General features: G+C 60.1%; 1 protein-coding gene across 1 annotated transcript; it reads right to left on the reverse strand.

Moving 5' to 3' along the window:
• Positions 1–1,891: 1,891 nt before the first annotated feature.
• Positions 1,892–17,554, reverse strand: TRIM35 (tripartite motif containing 35). The gene is made up of 6 exons (XM_037526496.2): positions 17,050–17,554; positions 11,418–11,513; positions 8,705–8,935; positions 6,908–6,930; positions 6,012–6,130; positions 1,892–4,837 (listed from the first exon to the last, which is right to left on the reverse strand). The coding sequence occupies exons 1-6, from the start codon at positions 17,482–17,484 to the stop codon at positions 4,260–4,262; spliced, it is 1,482 nt and encodes a 493-aa protein (XP_037382393.1). The 5' UTR covers positions 17,485–17,554; the 3' UTR covers positions 1,892–4,259.
• Positions 17,555–18,731: the final 1,177 nt, after the last annotated feature.

Genomic DNA, 18,731 nt, shown 5'->3' on the forward strand with positions numbered 1-18,731 from the left:
CACTCCCTTCCACCTTCAAGATGTTTCTCTGACCCAGAATCTTCTACTCATCTTCCCAGGATTTTGTTCCTGCCCCCTTTTTTCCCCTTATTGGACTTTGTCTTCTTGATCACACTTTTTAATGGAGAAAACAGTCACCTGCCTCCCGCTTTTATTCCAGACACTATCTGCTTGACAGCTCGGACCCCGGTGCCTGACAGTGACCCTGTGATGGCTCCCGCTGTCCTCTCCTGCCGGATCCTGAGCTACAGCGCTCTGTGCAGGGACCGTCCCCATGACCCTGACCACCTGCCGTCCTCAGTGCAGCCTGCAGCTCCCCGTAGTTCACTAAGCTGGAGACCTGACAGACTCCTGACCTGCCTCGCCAGGCACCTCTCTCCCCAGCTGCCTGGCTAGCTGGGACCAGCCTGGCTGCCCTGCCTCCTCCCAATGTCCAAGTCCGTTGCTCCTCTTTACCCCACTCAAGCCCTTCCTTTCGGGCCCTCGCAAACTGAACTAGTGCTGCAAACCCCAGCAAGATGTTTCTGGACTTGGAATCAGGTCTGGTTCCGCCAATGATCACAGGGCGGTGATTAGGATGAGAGGTGTCTGGGGCATGTTCTGGTTGTAAATCAAGGGGGGTTCACAAGCCAGGTATAGTTCCTGGAGGACCCTTAGCCAGTAGCGGAGGTAAAGGGGGAGCAAAGAGCAGGAGCAAATACCTGCGGAGCCTGGGGGCGGGGCCGTCCACATGCTGCCTCCCCCATCCTCCCTGCTTAACCCAGACAGTGGAGGAGGTTCCCAGACACTTGTCCCCAGAAAACTGATGACCCCGACCCTCCAACTCGTCTCCATGTGTCTTTATGTTCCTCCCCAGTGCACATTGTTCCCAGGCTGTCTGTTCTCTGAAATTCATTATGCAAATCCCAGCCAGCCTGTATCCATAGAAACTGCCTTCCTCTGCCGGCGAAACCCACCCGAGTGACACCCACCAGCAGCAAGGCGGAACAGCACCCACCGCGGGGCCTATCCCCCAACCCCCCCTTCCCAACCGCAGGCGCCTGGGTAAGGAAGGGGATGCCGTGGGCCAGGGAGGATGCTGCCTCTCCATTTGGAAACCCTGAAGGGAGAGAGTACAGTCCCCGCCACTGAGGCGTCATCATTGGCCAGGTCCAAGCGGCTCAGCTCACTCTCAGCACGGGACATCCTTCCCAGCACAGGACACAGAGCCATCTCTGGGCGGTGGCAGTACAGTTGCTGCCATGTGACTGCTGACTTTAGGGACAATTTTTCAACACCTTAGGACTCCTGAGTCTCTTTCACAGGCTCAGGGTCCCCTACCATCCCCGGACACCAGTGGGCAGCCGCAACCAAGAAAGCACCCCACTGCATGCCAGACATGGGGCTTTTGCTTGTGACACAGACTGGATGATCCCAGATCCTTAGCTTTGGGAAAGACCTGGAATGAATTATGCAGGCGTCCACCCCTTGCTACTCAAGGCCAGTGCGTTATCTGAGGTCTCAGCTATTTCATCAGAGAGCCAGCTGAAACCACAGTGAACTCTCAGCTCTCGAGAACAGGCCAGACCCCACTCAGTGTTTGACATGTTTGCTCACTTGTTATGACTGGAGGTGGGTGACTTTCTCTACTCATCTTGAAGAATCTTCCTAGCTCAGCTTTTTGCTTGCTGAAACTAAGGCACTGACAGGCAAAGCAACTCTCCACGGGTAACAAAGGGGTGCAGTCAGACTTTGAAGCCAGATTGTTTTGACCTGCATCCTGATCTCACTGCTAGGCTATCTGAGTCACTAGCTACCTTTGTGAGGACGAAATGGTATTTTAAACAGGTTGAGGTCTGATTTCAGGCTTATCAAGAACATCTGAATTCCACTGCTCCCCCCGAACCCCCCTTTTAAAAGCCTAGGGCGAAATATTTAAAATGGGAATGAAAAGCTAAATCGGCGAGTTGGACCCACTGCATGAAAACAACCAACCTCCCCCACTGAAGACAAAAATTATTTTAATAACACGCTTTGTGTTTGTCTCTGTTAGGTTGCTGAGGGGCGCGGCTTGAATCCCAGAGGCGCGGGGCGGGCCTGTGCGTTCATACCTGTGTAAGCCTCCCTTTATGGTGCGATGACAGCCTGTGAGCAAGGGTGCAGGGTTTGGCAGAAGTGGGGGACTGTTCCAGTACCATTTGCACTTTGGGAATTTACAACCACGTAAGCAAATCAAGCAGACAACGCACACAGTCAGCCGGGACCTTGCCAATCTGTGAGTGCGTTTCCTATGCCTGAGTGTGGAATTCTGAATCCGTTTCTCACTTACTACAAGCTGGCCATCTCCCCATGACCATGAAATCGTTCACACACGCGTCATGTATACATTCTTGTTAGAAATCTGAAGGAATCTGAGCACTTCCAACATAGACAACTCATTACATTTCACAATCCACCCCCACCAAAAAATGGGTGAGGGATCTGACCACAGTTCTCCCAGAGGATACAGAAATAGCAAGGAAGCACAAAAGCAACTCAAGGAAAGGTGAATCAAAACCACAATGAGAGGCTCTGGATGTCCACTGGGATGCTAAGCTAGAAGACAGACATCAAGTGTTGACGAGGACACAGACCACCGGGCCCTATGCACTGCAAGGATAGAAAATGGTGCCACCTGTGGGAAAACAGCTTGGTAGTTCCAGGGAAGGTTAAAATTACTGTTCCACCCTGCAAGTCTCCTCCTAGGTATGTACCCAAGAGAATGGAAAATGCACATTCCTCCAAAACCTGTGTATACACGTTGACAGCAGTGTTACTGGCCCAGTGCAAATCACCTGAGAGTCCATCATTGAGGCGCCGACCAGGAACACGCAGTGACCACAGAGCATGGCCAACCGCCAGTGGCAGGGAGGTGTCTCAGAGGGCAAACTCACAAAGAAAGAGGAGTCTAACACAAATTCTCATGTTTATTTTTCGAAAAAGAGGTCTACGTTAATGAAATTGTCCTGTTTTACAAAAAAACACTCTCCCAACATCTATGGTGGAAATAAAAACATTTTTGGAAGTTTATTGTAGCTAGCAAAATAGCTCCAGGCAGAGCCTGCTGTGCAGACTGACCCGCAGGCCTGTGCTGGCCGCACAAGTGTGGCCCCAGCGTGCCTTGGGCTCTTCTGAGCCCCGGACCCTTTAGACAGGTGGGCAGGCGGGTCCTGGCAGCCGCTGCATTTTATGTCACGGACAACAGCACGTATATAACCAATTTATGGGCTTGAGTCATCACTTGTTTCAAGTGTCTGCCTCGATGAAGGGCCCCGCGGGCAGAGGGGTGTGCCTCGGCAGAGCACAGCTCCCAAGGAAACCCTGCCCTTACCATGGAGTTTCCCGACCTGCAAGTGGATAGCTAAAAACGAGGAGAGGGAGGGAGGACAGATGTGGATGGAACCACAGGTGGCTGAGCAGGAATAGCAGGCTGAGACCAGCACAGCCTTGGGGTGCTCCCTCCGTGCCCCTGGGCACCCCCAGATCGCAGGCCACCCAGCCTGCCTTCTCTACTCCTCTGTGAGAGGGAATCCAGGGGGACCTCATCTCTCACCAGGAGAGATGAGGAAACCGAGCCTGAGAGGGAACAGCTCTAGGCTGTGGTTCCTAAAACTTCTCCTGAGTGCTCTGAGGCCCTCTGCCCAGAGGGTAGTGTCTACACATGGACGAGCATAGCTGGTCTGTGGGGATGCTGGGGCACAGGCCGAAAACAGGGACAGTGCAGGGGGGCCCTGGTCCTGCCCAAAGCCAGGACCCCGACGTGGCAGAGCCTGCCTGAACTCAAGCCCTCCGCAATGCAGAGGGCCTGTTTTCGGCCTGTGCTGTCTCTGTTTTCGGCCTGTGCCCCAGCACCCCCACAGGCCAGTGGCAAGGCTGCCTGCTTTCCTGACCTGCTCCTTCAGGGAAAACCACCAGGCTCCGCTCACACTGTGGCCTGGCTCCCTCTGCCTCCCAGGATGCTGGGATCTGCCCGGTGCTGCTCGTGGCAAGAGGTCCCGCTACTTCTTACTGTAACAGCAAACTTCCCCATGGCCACGGTCTGGCTAATAATAAAAGCACATTTCAAAACAGGCTATTCTAGAAGCAGACATGATTCCAGAAATCCCAGGATTGGGACTGAGAAAGTTCAGGTCCTGAGGTCCCACAATCCCGGGGAGCACCTGGCCGGCAAGGTGTCTCCGGGAGGCTTGCCACCTGGGCCGAGGGGCCCACGGGTGGCGACCCCGACAGGGCGGGCGGGCTCAGCCGTCCAGCCCCTCCCTGATGGTGATGCGCAGGGGGCAGATACGCAGAGGCTCGGGGGGGCCGTCGCCGCGCATGCCGCCCAGGTAGAAGTAGGGCCGCACCTCGCCAAAGCGCGCGTGGAAGGTGTAGAGGTGGCAGTGGCGCTCGGCGTCGTAGAAGGACAGCTCGCCCTCCTCGCACTCCAGCTCCACGCGCAGGCGGCGCGGGATGGCAGGCACCAGTGGCGACGTGGCGGGGTCCGAGGTCACGCAGTGGTCCCCCTCCACGCCCTGCGTGCGGCACACGTACCAGAAGCCGGCGCGCGTGTCGTGGTAGCAGCTGTGCGAGTGGCCCTCGGCTCCCGCGTCCTGCCGGGTGCGCACCACGCCCACGCGCCAGCTGGGCAGCCCCCCCAGGTCCACCTCCCAGGTGTGCGAGCCTTGTGCGAAGGTGCGGGAGCCCAGCAGGCAGGGCGCCGACGAGAAGCGCTCGGGGTTCTCCACCTGCACGCGGTAGCCGTGGTTGGTGACACTGGTCAGGTCGTCGGACACGGACAGCCAGCCGGCTGCGGTGTTGGGGTCGAAGCTGAAGGGCACTGGGCGCAGAGGGGGAGACGGGAGCTCAGCCAACAGTCCTGCCTCCCTCCGCCGGGTCCCACCAGCCCCGGGGCCTGAGGGGAGCTGCCCTGGGCTGTGGAGGGGATGGCGGCCATGGGTGGAAATGTGCCCCCCAAAGACAGGCTGAAGTCCCAATACCCACTCCTGGAGAAGCTGCCTGTCTGGGAACGGGGTCACCGCAGATGTGCTTAGTTAAGATGGGGTCAGACCAGAACAGAGCGGGTCCCTAATCCACACGTTTCCTTGTGAGGACAGACACGGAACGGAGGAAGCAGCCTGGGGGGTGAGGCAGAGATCAGACACGGGGCGAGCCAGGGACAGGAGCCATGGCCCAGGGGGTGGGGGCCGCCCGGGGACAGGCCAAGAAGGCCCCTCCCCGCCAGGTTTCCAGAGGGAGCCTGGTCCTGCCCACAACTTGGCTGTGGACTTTCAGCCTCTGGAAAGTGAGCAAGTAACATTCCGTGACTTTAAGCCACCAGTCTGCGGTCCTCAGAACGGCTGCCCCAGGAAGCCCATCCCGTGGGGACCCCACCCAGTGGGCCCTGCGGCTCACGTGTCCTGGACGGCTAAGCACACCACCGTGCCTGGTCACCAAGGCTTCTCCCGCTATGTCACTGACAGGCTGGGCTGTCACACAGAACCGCAGCCAGAGGACTCAAAGAGCTGAAGTGCATCCCAGTTCTGGAGGGCGCTGGGGAGGGCCGGTGTCCTGGCCACAGACCACGCCCTCTTGCCTCCCACAGCGGGGGAGAGAAGTGCTGTCTCCTCTTGCAAGGACACAAGCCTGTCCTGGGGCCACCTCCTGGCCTCAGGTAACCCCAATCACCTAACGCTGCCTCCAAATGCCATCCCACGGGGTCAGGCCCTCAACATGCAAATTTCAGGGGAAGGATCACAGATATTCAATCCACAGGGCCGGGCACAGCGACCCTGGGAGCAGAGGTCCTGGCCCGGAAATCTATCCTTACCTACAGGAGGGGGTTCTGAATAGAGGGAAGCCAGGGAGGAAGGCACCTGCCGGGAGCTGAGAGCAGGGGCCAAGGGATGGGGCAGCAGCAGGGACTGTCAGGACGCAGTTGGGACACGTGATGGGGTGGTCCCCCGTGACGCACTTCACTTTCCGCCGCCCATGCCCACCTGCGCCCCACTTACCAGACTCCACGGACATGACCATCTTCCTCCAGACACGGTACTGCAGCGAGTCCAGGTACTTGCAGACGTCGATGAGCATGCCGGGCTGCACAGGCTCCGGCTCCATGGTGCAGAAGAGGCTGGGAAGGGAGACATGTGCCTGGTGGGCATGGCCAAGGTCACGCCCCTGGGGCCTAACGGGGCAGCTGGAAACAGGCAACTGGACTTGTTCCCTCGCCTTGGGCTAAAATGTCCTGGCCACCTTGTCAAGACAAACCTGGGCTGGGCTGGATTGCACATGACCCAGGAGCCTCCTGGGCAGCTCACACCCCTTCGGGATTTGGTACCAGGCCCACCCTGCCCCAGCTGAGAGGAATACAAACTGGCAGTTCGTGACAAGGTTCCATCCCTGTGGGCAGAAATCCCACACGTGAGCTCTGGATGTCTGAGCTGGGGGGAACCTAAGGGTCCTCTAGTCCAATAATCTAAAGGTGTCATCAGCCTTTTCTTGAATACCTCCAGGGACAGGGAACTCACCACCGCCGAAAGCCTCTCTGCCTTCTTTGCTCAGCGCTGACCAAGACCCTGTTCTTCCTTACTCAACCCTGGGAACCCCACAGTCATGAGCACAAGCCAGTGCATCCTGAGGCTCTCAGGGCCCTGGAAATTGGGACGAGTTGCTGAGAATACCACCCATTTGCCCCCCGCTCAAGAAAACAATTTGCACCCATGAGAATCTGAATGGAACGTGAAAGCCACCTGGCCAGTCCCCACCTGCACCTCTCAAGACCCCCAGCCAGCATCCTGACCTCCCAGCCCCAGAGCTCTTGGTCTCTCTGCCCTGCCCTCCCCTCCCCTCCCCTCCCCTGGCCTGCCCTGCCCTCCTCTCCCCATCTCAACCAGCCTGAGCCACTTACCGACGTTTCCGGCTCTTGTGTTTCTGAAAGATAAAAAACAAGAGACATAAACACACAAAAAAAGTTTAAGTTTCTGACCTCAAAAGGTCACCCCTTGCTCATGATCAGAAGCCTTAATGCTGTTAAGGTGGAAATATCCCCCCACCCCCACAACAGATTGACAGACTCTGCAATTCCTATTAAACTTGTGGCAAGCTTCTTGGCAAAAACTGACAAGTTGACTCTAAACTTCAGATGGAAACATGAATTCCAGGGGCCCACAATAGCCAAAATAATCTTGGAAAAAGAACAAGGCTGTTGGTTCATGCCTCCTGCTTTCAAAACTTATTCACACAACAGTGGTCAGGCCAGTGTGGCACCATCACGAGGAGAGACACACAGACCAGTGGACACTGAAAGTTCGTAAATTAACCCTCCTACGTTCTGTCCATGGGCTCTCTGCAAGGGGGCCAAGGCCATCGGACGGAGGACGGGCAGTCTCCAGCCAACAGGGCTGGGGATCCATGTGCAAAAGGGTGACGATGGAGCCCCACCTTGTGCCATATGCCAAAAAGGAGCGCAAGGTGGGTCAAAGACTTAAATGTAGTCAGAACTACCGAACTCACGACCATGGCTCCTTAGCTCTGACACCAAAGCCACAAGCAGTGAAAGAAGATTCTGGACTTGGGCAAGGGTGAAAAACGCGTGCTTCAAGGGGTGTCAGCAAGAAAGTGGAAAAAGAGGGCCTCCCCGGTGGCGAGCGGGTTGAGCGCAGCTCTGTGATGCTGTCCGCAGCCTCTGCAGAGCAGGTTTGATTCCCAGCCAGCCAGCGAGATTCCCCCATGGCACAGCAGACCTCTCCTGTCTCCCCGCTGCTCCCCTCAGCAGTGTATTTCAGTAGATCTGCCTGTTCTGTTCCCCACTCTGTCTCTGGTGAATCCTCTCACCCTCCCATGCATCTGACTATACCCCAGTTCTTGTATAAATATTTAAATAAATCTTTAAAAAAAAAAGAGTGGAAAAAGAACCCACAAATGAGGAGAAGATGTACATCTTCTATAAAGGTCTCGTATCCATACTTACATACACTTAGAGGTCAACGACATAAGACATAGAAGCCAACTTAAAAAGCAGGCAAAGAACTCGGGATGTCTATTCCCCAAAGAAGCTACACCAACGGCCCATCAGTACGTGACTTGTTCGACATCACCAGCCGTGAGGGGAATACAAAGTAAACCAGTGAGGTACCACTCCACACCCATCACGGCAGCTACGGTTGTAAAAAAGAAATACATATGTATCTCTGAAGTGCTGGCAAGGATGGAGAGAAATCGCAATCCTTTTCACACTGCCGGCAGAAATGTAAAACGGTGCAGCTGCTTGAAAAACAGCCTGGCGATCCTTCCAAGAGTTACCACGTGATCTAGCAAATCTATTCCTAGGTGCAAACCCGGGAGGGGTGAAAGCATCGTGTCCACACAAAAACCTGACCCTGAAGGCTCAGTGACGGCTGGGAGCTGGCTGGACACACAGATGCGGGGCCCTTGCGGTAGGGTGGCCGATGAATTCTCAACTTTCTGGATTTTTGTCTCTGCGGGGGTGACACCTTAACCCCACTGCCAAGGGTCCCCTGTACGCTACCGAATTAAGAAGCAGAAGGCGAAGAAACCGAAGAGAGGGAGGGGAGAGAGAAAACTGCCCATGCCAGTCTTCTCAGCCCCTGGCCCAGGAGGCCCTCCTGGTGTCCAGCCGCTCAGGGAGGCCGGGGCTGCTGGTCCCGCTCCCATAGCTCAGGGAAGCCAGGGGCCCGGTGCTCACCATGAGGAAGGACACGTCATCTTCCTTCATCTCCATCTGCAGCCGCTCGATCTCATGGGCCAGCGCCTCCGTGTCCTCTGCCAGCCGCTTCATCTTCTCCTCAGTCAGCAGCTGCTTCTGCCGCGCCTCCTCTGCCATGGCATCCAGGATGGTCTGCTCCTCCACCCTCAGGAACTCCCGGAGCTTATCGAACTCCCGTCGGATCCGGCCTTCCAGCCAGGCCACCTCCACCTGCAGAGAGCGGAGGGCGCCCGAGGTCAGCCGTGCAGGGAGCCTCGGCTGTGCACAGTCTGCTAGAACCCTGTTGTCAACAGAAACCAGCTGCAGAACCCCCAGAGACAGAACGCAGATACGGTTTGATTAGCACACATTTATCACTGAAAAAAACAGTAGAAGGTTGTTTCAGTGAATTGGAAAAAATATTTGAAATCTGGAAAGCTCTCTGCACCCCTATGTTCAGAGCAGCGCTGTTTACAACAGCCAAGACTGGGGCACCACCGAGGGGCTGACGGACAGGGGAGATCAAGATGGGGTGCACCATGGCATCCTTCTCAGCCCTGAAAAGAGACGAAACCTTTCCACAGGGCAGCACGGCTGGACCTGGAGGGGAAGCGCCTCGGGAAATAAATCAAAGGCAAACACCAGGTGATTTCAGGCATAGGTGGAAGACACAGAAACAAAACAAGCAAATAAAAAACAAGAAGGAACTCCAAGACACAAAGAAGAGGGTGGAGAGAAGAGGGGAAAGGAATTGGGGGGCGGGGAACAGGTAAACGGGGCCAACTGTAGGGTGACGGGTGGAAACTGGACTCCGGGGGCCGATCACGGTGCAGTGGAGACAGGGGTCGACGACAAGGCTGCACACCCGGAACGCGCCGACCGCCATAAACCAGTCTTTACCGCAATGAAGACCCGACCTCCACTCCCCCCGCCCGTCTGGTTCAGGCAGCAGCACAGAAGGTGCGGACAGCGGCCACTGACGCGGGCCTTCCAATCGCAGGTGCATCCCAGCCAGCGCTCACCAAACGAATAGCGGGAGGTAGTTACCTAAAAGTGGAATCATTCATGATACACGTTCTCCTAATCACAGCTACAAAAAGCATTAAAAAAAAAAAATTGGAGCCATAAGGCAGATAGCTTTCCAGATTTCTTTCTTAAGGAAGAAAGGCAAAGAATATCTCAAGAAAAAGCAGAGAAATTCTCCTCCTGTTGGGAGGAGAAACACGGCTCTCCACAGAACATGACACTGACGCGCCTCGAAGGCAGGTGACCGCAGGCCCCGTCCCTGGGGCGGCCCTGACCACGGGGTGACAAGATGACCCGCAACAGGGAGAAAGGGACCAAAAGGAAGCGACAGTGAAAAGACAAACCCGGGGAAGCGTGTCCAGACGGCCGACGGCCACTATTCCTAAGGGCAACGCACCCTGGGAAGCCTCAAGGAGGAAAGACAGGCGGCTGCCGGGACGGGTGAGCTGGCACTCCCGCAAGAAACACACACGGCTGCTCTACTTGTGTAAAGTCTACACACGAGGGGCCAGAGCGCTGCAAGTGAGCAGAGGGGCCGGTGGACAGGCCAGGCTGAGGCCGACCAGGCCCTGAGGGAGAGCGCGAAATCAAGGGTGACTCTCAACACACGGCCAGGGAAGCGCAGAGGGCGGAGAAGCAGCCAGGGCAGAGGCAAGGCCACCACTCTTGCCGTGGCAGCCTCGCAGGAAAGGGGAACCTCAAACTTCCACGTCAGGCATCATCCCGCTGACTGGATGGAGGGGACCACCGCGTCCTCCGCCCCTGACCACACAGGTCCCGCGGCGGGGCGGGGCGGCCGCCTGGACAGAAGCCCCCGCAGACAGCCCCGCTCCAGCCCGCCCCAGGCCAGCCAGGCGGTGAGGTCAGCCACAAAAGGAAACCAAGGTCAAGCGAGGACACGGAGCTCAGGGTTCCATGGCAACCTCGGAAAACAACACGCGCCGGCCTGGGTGGCTCAGGGATCTGGTTCTCGGAGTGGAAGCCTGGCGTGCTCCGGGCTGGCCGCAGAATGCCGCATGATTCATGGAAAAGGTGAGAAACGCCTCGATGGTTTGCTGGCCTAGCAGACTTGAGCAACACTGGCTGACTTCCCTCTGCCTTCCTAGGCCGAACGCTTACGAACAGCCCAGCAAGAGGGCATGGTCCTCTTTTCACCGCAGTGGGGACTAGCTGGGTGGGGGCCGGGGGGCTTGCACGGAGAACTTGGCCTCGAAAGCAGGTCTGCTCTGCAGCTCCCATGTGGCCCCGGCATCCCGCCGCCCTGCCCACTGCTCTGTTCCCCCTGCTCTGCCGCTTGGGGTCTGATGGGGGGTCAGGTGACAATGGGGCTCTTTCCTAATCCTGACCCTCGCCCAGGAGGCACGGGCACGGGAGGGCTGATGGAGCGGACACGGTGGGTGAAAAGGCAAGAGGAGTAACAAGCGTGCCCCAGTTCATCGTGGGCTTGAGCACACGGGCAGGGGTGAGAGGCACAGCTTGGGTGGGGATGGTGGGGGGTTTGCATGGGCAGGGGTGGGGGGCACTTGGCACAGGTGGTTTTCCCAGAGGCCGAGCAGGGCAGCACAGCTGGCATCAGAGGGCAGGGTGGGGGGAGCCCCTGGGCTGGGGAGGGCCAACTCCATGCCTACAGTTCCCAGGGGGACAACACCAGGCGGGGCACCGCGCACTCTGCCCAGCACCCACTCACCTGATTGTGCTTGGCGATGGCCTCGTAGGAACGCCGCATGGCCCAGAAGGCCTTGGCCTTCTCCCGCAGCGCGTGCTCCATGTTCCTGCACTTGGCCTGCCGTGGGGAAGAGGAAGAGGCGGGAGGCTGGTTAGGGTGGAGGCGACACAGCATGCAGGCGAGGGAGTTCCTCTCCACGAGGGCGCCGCCACCACGCTGACCAAGCGCAGCCTGTCCTCACACTGCGGGGCCCAGGAGAGGCAGGCACCGCCCTGACCCGGGATCTCACGCTTACAGCAAAAACGGCCTAGATGTCCCCAAAAGGGCCCTTCGTTCTGCACCAGGGACAGGACGCAGGGCTGAGCAGGCACAGGCGCCTGTTCGCTCTCGCACGGCCACACTCAGACACGGGCAGCAAAGGGTGTCCCCTCCGGCCAGCTGGGTCCAGGTGGGCCTGCGGCCTGCAGCCCCGTGTTACCAAAGCGCAGCAGCTCACGGGGCCTTTCTGAGCCAGTCACTGCCCCACATCCCCTCTAAACTGCCCATCTCCCCGGCCCTGGCGTGCCCTAGACTCTTAACAGGCTCGGGTCACGGGTCGGGAATGACTGTACTTTCACCCGTGAAATCCAACGCTTTTGTGCAATAGTTTGTCTTTTCAACATAAACCTCCGGCTCAAGGCCCCCCAGCTCAGGGCTCCCCGGCTCAGGGCTCCCCAGCGGGCAGCGCGAGGTGCAGACTGGACCCCACCGCCGGGATCAAGGTCCACCCCTTTCTCTCCACCGTCTGAGAAGGTTTCACGGGTGCTTCCTTCCGATGTCAACCCAAAGCCTCAGCCTGACCTGACAGGGCCCCCCCCACCCCCCGCCACCTGAGAGCAGGACCTTTCCACTTGCGGTGAGCCGGCAGCTTGTCTGGGGCGTCTGGGAAGAGCGAACGGGAACAGCATTCCCTGCCCCCGAAATAACTCGCCAAATCGAACCAAACAGGAACATTCTCCTTCCGGACAGTGGGGAAACCCGAGCTGTGCATTTTACATCCCACCTTCCCCTCCTCTGCCGGCAGCGGTTACTCTAGAAACTACTCCACGTCAAAAGTGACTTCAATTGACTGTAAATGAATTTTTCATGTTTGCTTTTGACAGTTTGATGTTAACACTAACTGCGCTTGTATCACGACTGCGTCCCCCACTCAGGAGCCTGCATGCAGCCCACCAGCACCTGCAGGAGCAGAGACTGGGGGTCCCTGGGGAGCCCTGGGGTGAAGCTGGGTCACATCCTGACCCTCAGGAAGCAGAGCGGCCTGAGACACATCTGGAGCGTCACCCGGGTCCCCAAGCCCCGGGGAGCCAAGAGCTCCGACTGTGGCGTCAAATTGAAACACTCGAGTTACTCAGCCACACACACAAAACGGGGCTTATATTTACGTGAGAGGAGTGTGACTTCACTGTCGCTTTTCACTGAGTTCAATTCCTTAAGCAGCAAATGTCAACGGTGCGGTTTAATGCCTTTGGCACGTTATCAGATCGTTTCACCCACAACATCCGGGAGCAGAGTTTTGTGTGGTACAGCAGAAAGGTCGAGGGCTAAGAGTATGACTTCCCATGACCATCACAGCAAGCTCTTATGGGGGTGCAGGGGCGGGTCTGCAGCCAGAGCTGCCCCAGGCTGGGCGTCTTCACCCATCCCATCCACTTTACCCAGCTGCCCAAAAACCCGCGCCACCCTCTTCAGGGTGCCCCACGCACTCCTCCAGGGAGCCACCTTCTCCCGCAGGGCATTCAGGTGCACCTCTGGGGGCTCTCCCGCATCCTGCCCTGCCCTCCCCCATCACCTCTCTGCTGGGAAAGCTGCAGCTTCCCAGGGCGGGTCCCAACGCACAGGCCAGCACCTAGCCCGCGAGCTCCGCAGAACTCTGCAGACAGAGCGAAGGACGCCCCGGCCCCGCAGCCCAGCAGAGCAGATGCCCCATCAGTCCCTGCCCGGCGGCCGCTGCATGCCCGCTGCACGGAGTCGGGAGGCCTGGGCTGCGACCCTGTCTTTATCACCGGCGAGGACTGTGAAAACGCCCTCCCTGACTGCCGGGCTCCTCGCCTTAAAGATGAAGGCACAGGAGTTTCCGTGGCCACTCTGACGTGATCGCAAAAGGAAAAGCTCAGGCTCCTGGTCCTTCGCCAGGACTTCCCGGCACCTGTGCAGTGTGGGGCTTCTTGCTGCTGTATTTCAAACATTTGACTTCAGCCACCCTGATGGGGCAGCTCAGAGCTCTCAGGCGTGGCTGCCCAGGATCAAATCCCAGCTCGCCCACTTGGACACGGGCGACCTTGAGCCACTCTTCACTCCTCTGCCCCTCGTCTCATCTGGGGAAGAGGGCTGAGGATACGCCCCGCCTCGCAGAAGCCCCGCCTGCACTCCCCAGGACCAAGACGGCCTGGCTCACAGGACAGGTGGGGACCCAGCGAGTCAACAACGTCATCTGCCCAGAGACAGCAGGCACCGGTGCCCCTGCACGGGGAGTCCAACTCTCCTACAGTGACCTCCCCAGTGTCCCGAGTGGACACAGAAATGAGCTGGGACAACCTGACCTTGTCCAGGTCCTTCCCACCCAATTGCAGTCCAGCCTGTTCCGCCGTCCCCGGCCCAGACTGCCGCAGAAGCAGCTGTCCACCTGTGCTGGGCCCCCGACTCCAGGGCCTCAGCGAGCAGCTTCCATTCTCCCACCAACCTGGATCCGGCTGGGCCTGGCCCATGAGCTCAGGATCGGGATGGGGTGGGTAGTCAGCAAAAGGAAAGACCTGGGAGGGGAAACTGGGCGTGTCCCCTAAGAGGCACCCTGAGGGCTCTAGGTTGGGGTGGGGGTGCAGACTGACTCTGCAAAGGCAACCCCGGGGAGAGGGGCGGACCAGGGCGGGAAGAGGCTAGGGGCAAACAACAGCTGTCCTGTGGGATGAAGAAGGGACTTGATGGGGCCTGAGAGCAGGTCAGCCTGCAGCTGGCGCCAGCGCAGAGGCTGGCGTAGGCGAGGGAAGGCTGGTTTGAGTCCTGGCTGGGCCACTTTGGTTCCCTGGGCCCAAGAGTCTGTTCTCACCAGTGAAACAGCCGCCGTGGCTGTGGGGCTGTGCATGAGGGGGCCTGCACATGTTCCATGAATGTTTCGTCCCATGCCAACCTACAAAATACTGAGGACTCCCTTCCCGAACAGCGTGGCACGCACCGGCGCCTGTGTTCTGTTAATGACGCTCTCGCCGCCAGGCTCCACAGAAGGGCACTCACTGTAGTTTTGTTTGCATTTTACCTGGAAAGTTCTTTTGGTTTATTGCCTAGGTGCAGCGTGAGAAAACGGAAGTGACGCTAGTTTTGTGTTTGCAGTCAGTACTACGATAGCGGACCTGCAGCCTCGGGTTGGGATGCTTTCACCTTTAAGAAGGAGGCGTACATTGTGCAGCTGTGACTCACGGCCCTGGGCACATCAAGCTGCAGCACTCACCCTCAAGCCCCTGGAGCCCGGGTGACACCGAGGCCAGGCTTCCAAATCTCACGGGGCCCTCCCTTCATCCCACTGCGCTTGGGACAACGCCCAGACCTTGCCAGCCCAAGTGTCTTCCCGAACAGCAGGGCTGAGGCTGCCTGTCCTCTCCTGGACCCAGGGAGCCTGGCATTTGCGTACTGGGCACTCTGTCCGACTTGCTGACAGTCACTGGCAGTGGTCCTCAGTCACCCCCGCCTCGCGCATACCCACCAACGCCAGCTGCCCGCACAGGCGCCCGAACAGAGGGCCAGCACGGAGGGTTCCAGCCATCTCCATGCACCTGGAAGGCTCCCCCCTCCCACCTACTCCAGCATCGAGAGCTACACCTGATGTATTTCCTGACTCCTCAAAGCCCACGCGAGAGCCCCGTGGGGCCAGGGCTCTGTCTTCCTGCCCTGAGCACCCCACACTACCTGGAGCAGGTCCGGGAGCACAGGGTCTAGGCAGTTCTTGAAGGACAGCGTGTTCCACCTGCATGCGAGCACTCCCCTTGGGACTGATGGTCCCCACAAGTACCGTCCATCTGGCAGCACCAGTCCCTCTGGGGGCCCCCTGGGATAAAGGCCTGGCCTTTATCTGGTGAAGTGTTAGCTCTGCAGTGGCTTGTCTGTGTGCACCCCCATGACCCGTCGCCAGGGAGGATAAAGGCCAGGGAGGCCTCCTGGCTCCTGTGCACCTCCATCCTCACCGGGCAGGCCCCCCAGAAATGCTCCCCTGTCCAGGAAGTGGGGGCTCCCTGCATCAGCCCCGTATGAGAGCTGTTGAGTTTGCCTCTCTCCCAGCCTCCACCTGGCGACACTCCTGTCCCTCAGGTCTCTGCTTGAAGCTCCCCAGGGTAGGATCCCGGTTATCAGGCGGCATCTCTGGGCCCGGCTGCACCACACTGCTGATGGACAGAGCGCTGGTGTCCTCTATTCCCTTCCTGGCCCTGGCTCGTGATCCTGAATCCTGGCTCAGCCCGCTCTGCCTTAGAGTTCCTGACCTTGCCCCTGCCCATCTTCCTGTTCTCACCTCTCCAGCTCCACGGAGATTAGTCATGATGAACCCCAAGTTGCCCAGCCCCGACCCTGGACCTGAGTGCCCAGCACTTCCTCTGGCTCTCCCAGATCAGGGCCTGGCCCTCTGACAGTGGAAATGAAATGGGGACCGCTACAGGTAAGGCGACAGGGGTCACAGGGGCGCCCGCGGACAAGCCACTGCAGAGCTAACACGTCACGGCCTTGGCCTTCCCCCTCAACCACCACCATGTCCAGGGGGCTGTCAGTGACTTTAGCTGTTTCTTTGTTTTTTTTTTTTTAAATTTATTTATTTACACATACAAGAGCTGGGGCACAGGCCAGAGATGCGGGGGTGAGAGGACCCACCAGAGACTTTAGGTATTTCTTAGGAAAGACAAAGAGCATCTGGACACCAGGCCCAGGGCGCCCTGCGGCCCCGCCTTGTCAGCACCCAGCTCCTGCCAGCCAGGGAGGGCTCTCCACACTGAGAGCCTGGAGTTAGTATCTGGTCAACGGTGTCTCACACCCTGTGCAATTAGGAAAACAGCACCGAAAGCAGAACCTTCCAGAGGACAACGGGCATTTCACAAAACTTGTTTTCGGCTGACACCGGCACTGCATCCTGGGTCACAGGGGGAGACGTTCTGAAACCCCCGAGCTGCCCACATTCATTTCCTGATCATTCTCCTCCGAGGCTGGAGAACTCTCGGTGTCAGTTTCGCCCTCACTTTCCTCATAACCACTGGCAGCTGGGGGCAGCGAGCAGAGAAGGCTCCAGAACCAGGCAGCCGGCCAGGGCCGGGGCTCCCCGCAGCCACACAGCAGGGCCAGCCCCGAGGCCGGGGGCCCGCCGGGGGGATCGGAACGCAGCACCCTTCCCCGGCCGCAGACCCGAGGTGCCGGGCGGGGCCCGGGGTCACCCCACCTGCGCGTCTCGGGGACAGGGCCACGCCCTGCGGGCAGGAGGGCGCGGGGGCCCCGCGGCAGAGGGTGGGGCCCCCTGGAGAACCCTCCCCCGGGAGTCCCGCCGCCCGCCCCGGGGGGAGGCAGAGCCCGGGCGTGGGGGGCCCGCGGCGCCCCGGGGAGGCGCAGGGCGGGGGCGCGGGGTTCCGGGCGGGGTGCCGCTCACCCGAAAGTCGCGCGCGGTGTCGGCGGCGGGCTGCACGCGGTGGCCGCGGTGCCGGGCGTCGGCCTGGCAGGCGCAGCACAGCAGCTCCTTGTCGTCCAGGCAGAAGAGGCCGAGCTGCGCGCGGTGCAGGCGGCAGAGGCGCGGCGAGCGGCGGCCGGCCCAGCGCGCGCCCTCGGCCTCCTCGCGCAGCAGCGTCTCCACCAGGTTGTTGAGGGTGCGGTTGGGGCGCAGCCCCGCGGGGCTCGCGCGGTCCTTGCACACCGGGCACGCGGGCGCCGCCTGCGCCTCCCAGCAGCGCGTCACGCAGCCGCGGCAGAAGTTGTGGCCGCAGCGCAGCGTCACGGCGTCGCGGAACGGGTCGTAGCAGACGGCGCACAGCAGCTCCTCCTTGAAGGAGCGCGAGGGCCCGGGCGACGCGGCGGGGCCCGGCTCCATGGCCCCCGCGCCCGCCCGCCCGCCACTCCGCGCGGCCCCGCCCACCCGCCTCGCGGTTCCGGGGCCCGCGGCGCGAAGCCCCGCCCCTTCCGCCGAGGAGCGCCGAGGGACGGCGGCGCCGGCCAATCGCGCGGGGCGCGCCCCGGAGGCCCCGCCCAGTTCCGGGCAGCGCGGGGAAACCCCGGAAGAGCGGGCGGTGCCGCTCGGTCGCGGGGCGCGGGCGTGTCAGGCGGCGCCCGGGGAGGGGCTCTCCCGCGGCGTCGCGGGGCTTCCGCGTCACGGGAGCCCCACTTCCGACTAGAAGTGGGCTGGGGGGTCCAGGCGCCTTTCCCGCAGCCGGCCCTGGCGGCCTCGCACGTGGGGCCCGCCGGGGCCGTGGGGGTGAAAGCGGACGGGGCGCGGGCCCGGCGGGGCCCTGGGTGTGGCGGGGCCGGGCCCCCCGCGCCTCGCCGGCCGCCGCGGTTCCGTCCCGTCGCCGCCTCACGTGCGGGCGCCTTTCCTGGCCGCGCGTTCCCGCCTGGTTTCGGCCGGGAAACGAGGCCCCAGTGTCTTAGGGGGCCAGAGACCCCGGCCGCCCTATCCAGGCGATGTTCGCTGCGGAGCAGCCCGGGAAGGCAGCGCCATCCCCGGCCGGAGCCGGGCCCCCCAAATCTCCCTTACAGGGTGCTCGGGTTCCTCTTCTGTACTGCAGCCTCAGCACGGAGCCCCGCTGGGCATCGCGCCGGAGGACCCCCCCCTTTCCCCCACCCCCGTGGCGCACCTTGCAGCACCCACGAGCCGGCAGCAACCTGCGAGCGCAGAGAAACCCCGGGCTTGTTATGGCTCTTGGCAATAAATATCCTTCCAGACTTTTCCTCGGGGCGGCCCTTCCCCACCAGTGCCGGGGGCTTGAGTACCACGAATGCTTATTGCCTCCAGCGGTGACCCCTGGTCCGCGACCACCTGCGGCTTTCTGGGGCCACTTCCATCCACAGGCCTTTCTGGGGGAGCGACCCAGGCGCCAGCACCTTCACGCCAGCCCCCCCCCCCCCCCCCCCCCCCCCCACGATTCCCGGGCACCCGAAAGTTTGAGACTCAGTCATTGTTCTAGATTCACTCTTCCACCCCACAGGCTGTCTGGGTTTAGAGTTACTGGTTCAAAATGGAAACCTTGAGGCAATCTCCAAAAAGGCCACGAGATGGGGCTGATCCCCCAATCTCCCCGAAATCCTGCCTGGTCCGATCGCATTTTCTTTCACTGTTTCTCT

Source organism: Talpa occidentalis, unplaced genomic scaffold, assembly GCF_014898055.3.
Source record: "Talpa occidentalis isolate TD23 unplaced genomic scaffold, MPIMG_talOcc4v2.1 talOcc4.4, whole genome shotgun sequence".
In the NCBI taxonomy this organism is placed as follows: Eukaryota; Metazoa; Chordata; class Mammalia; order Eulipotyphla; family Talpidae; genus Talpa; species Talpa occidentalis.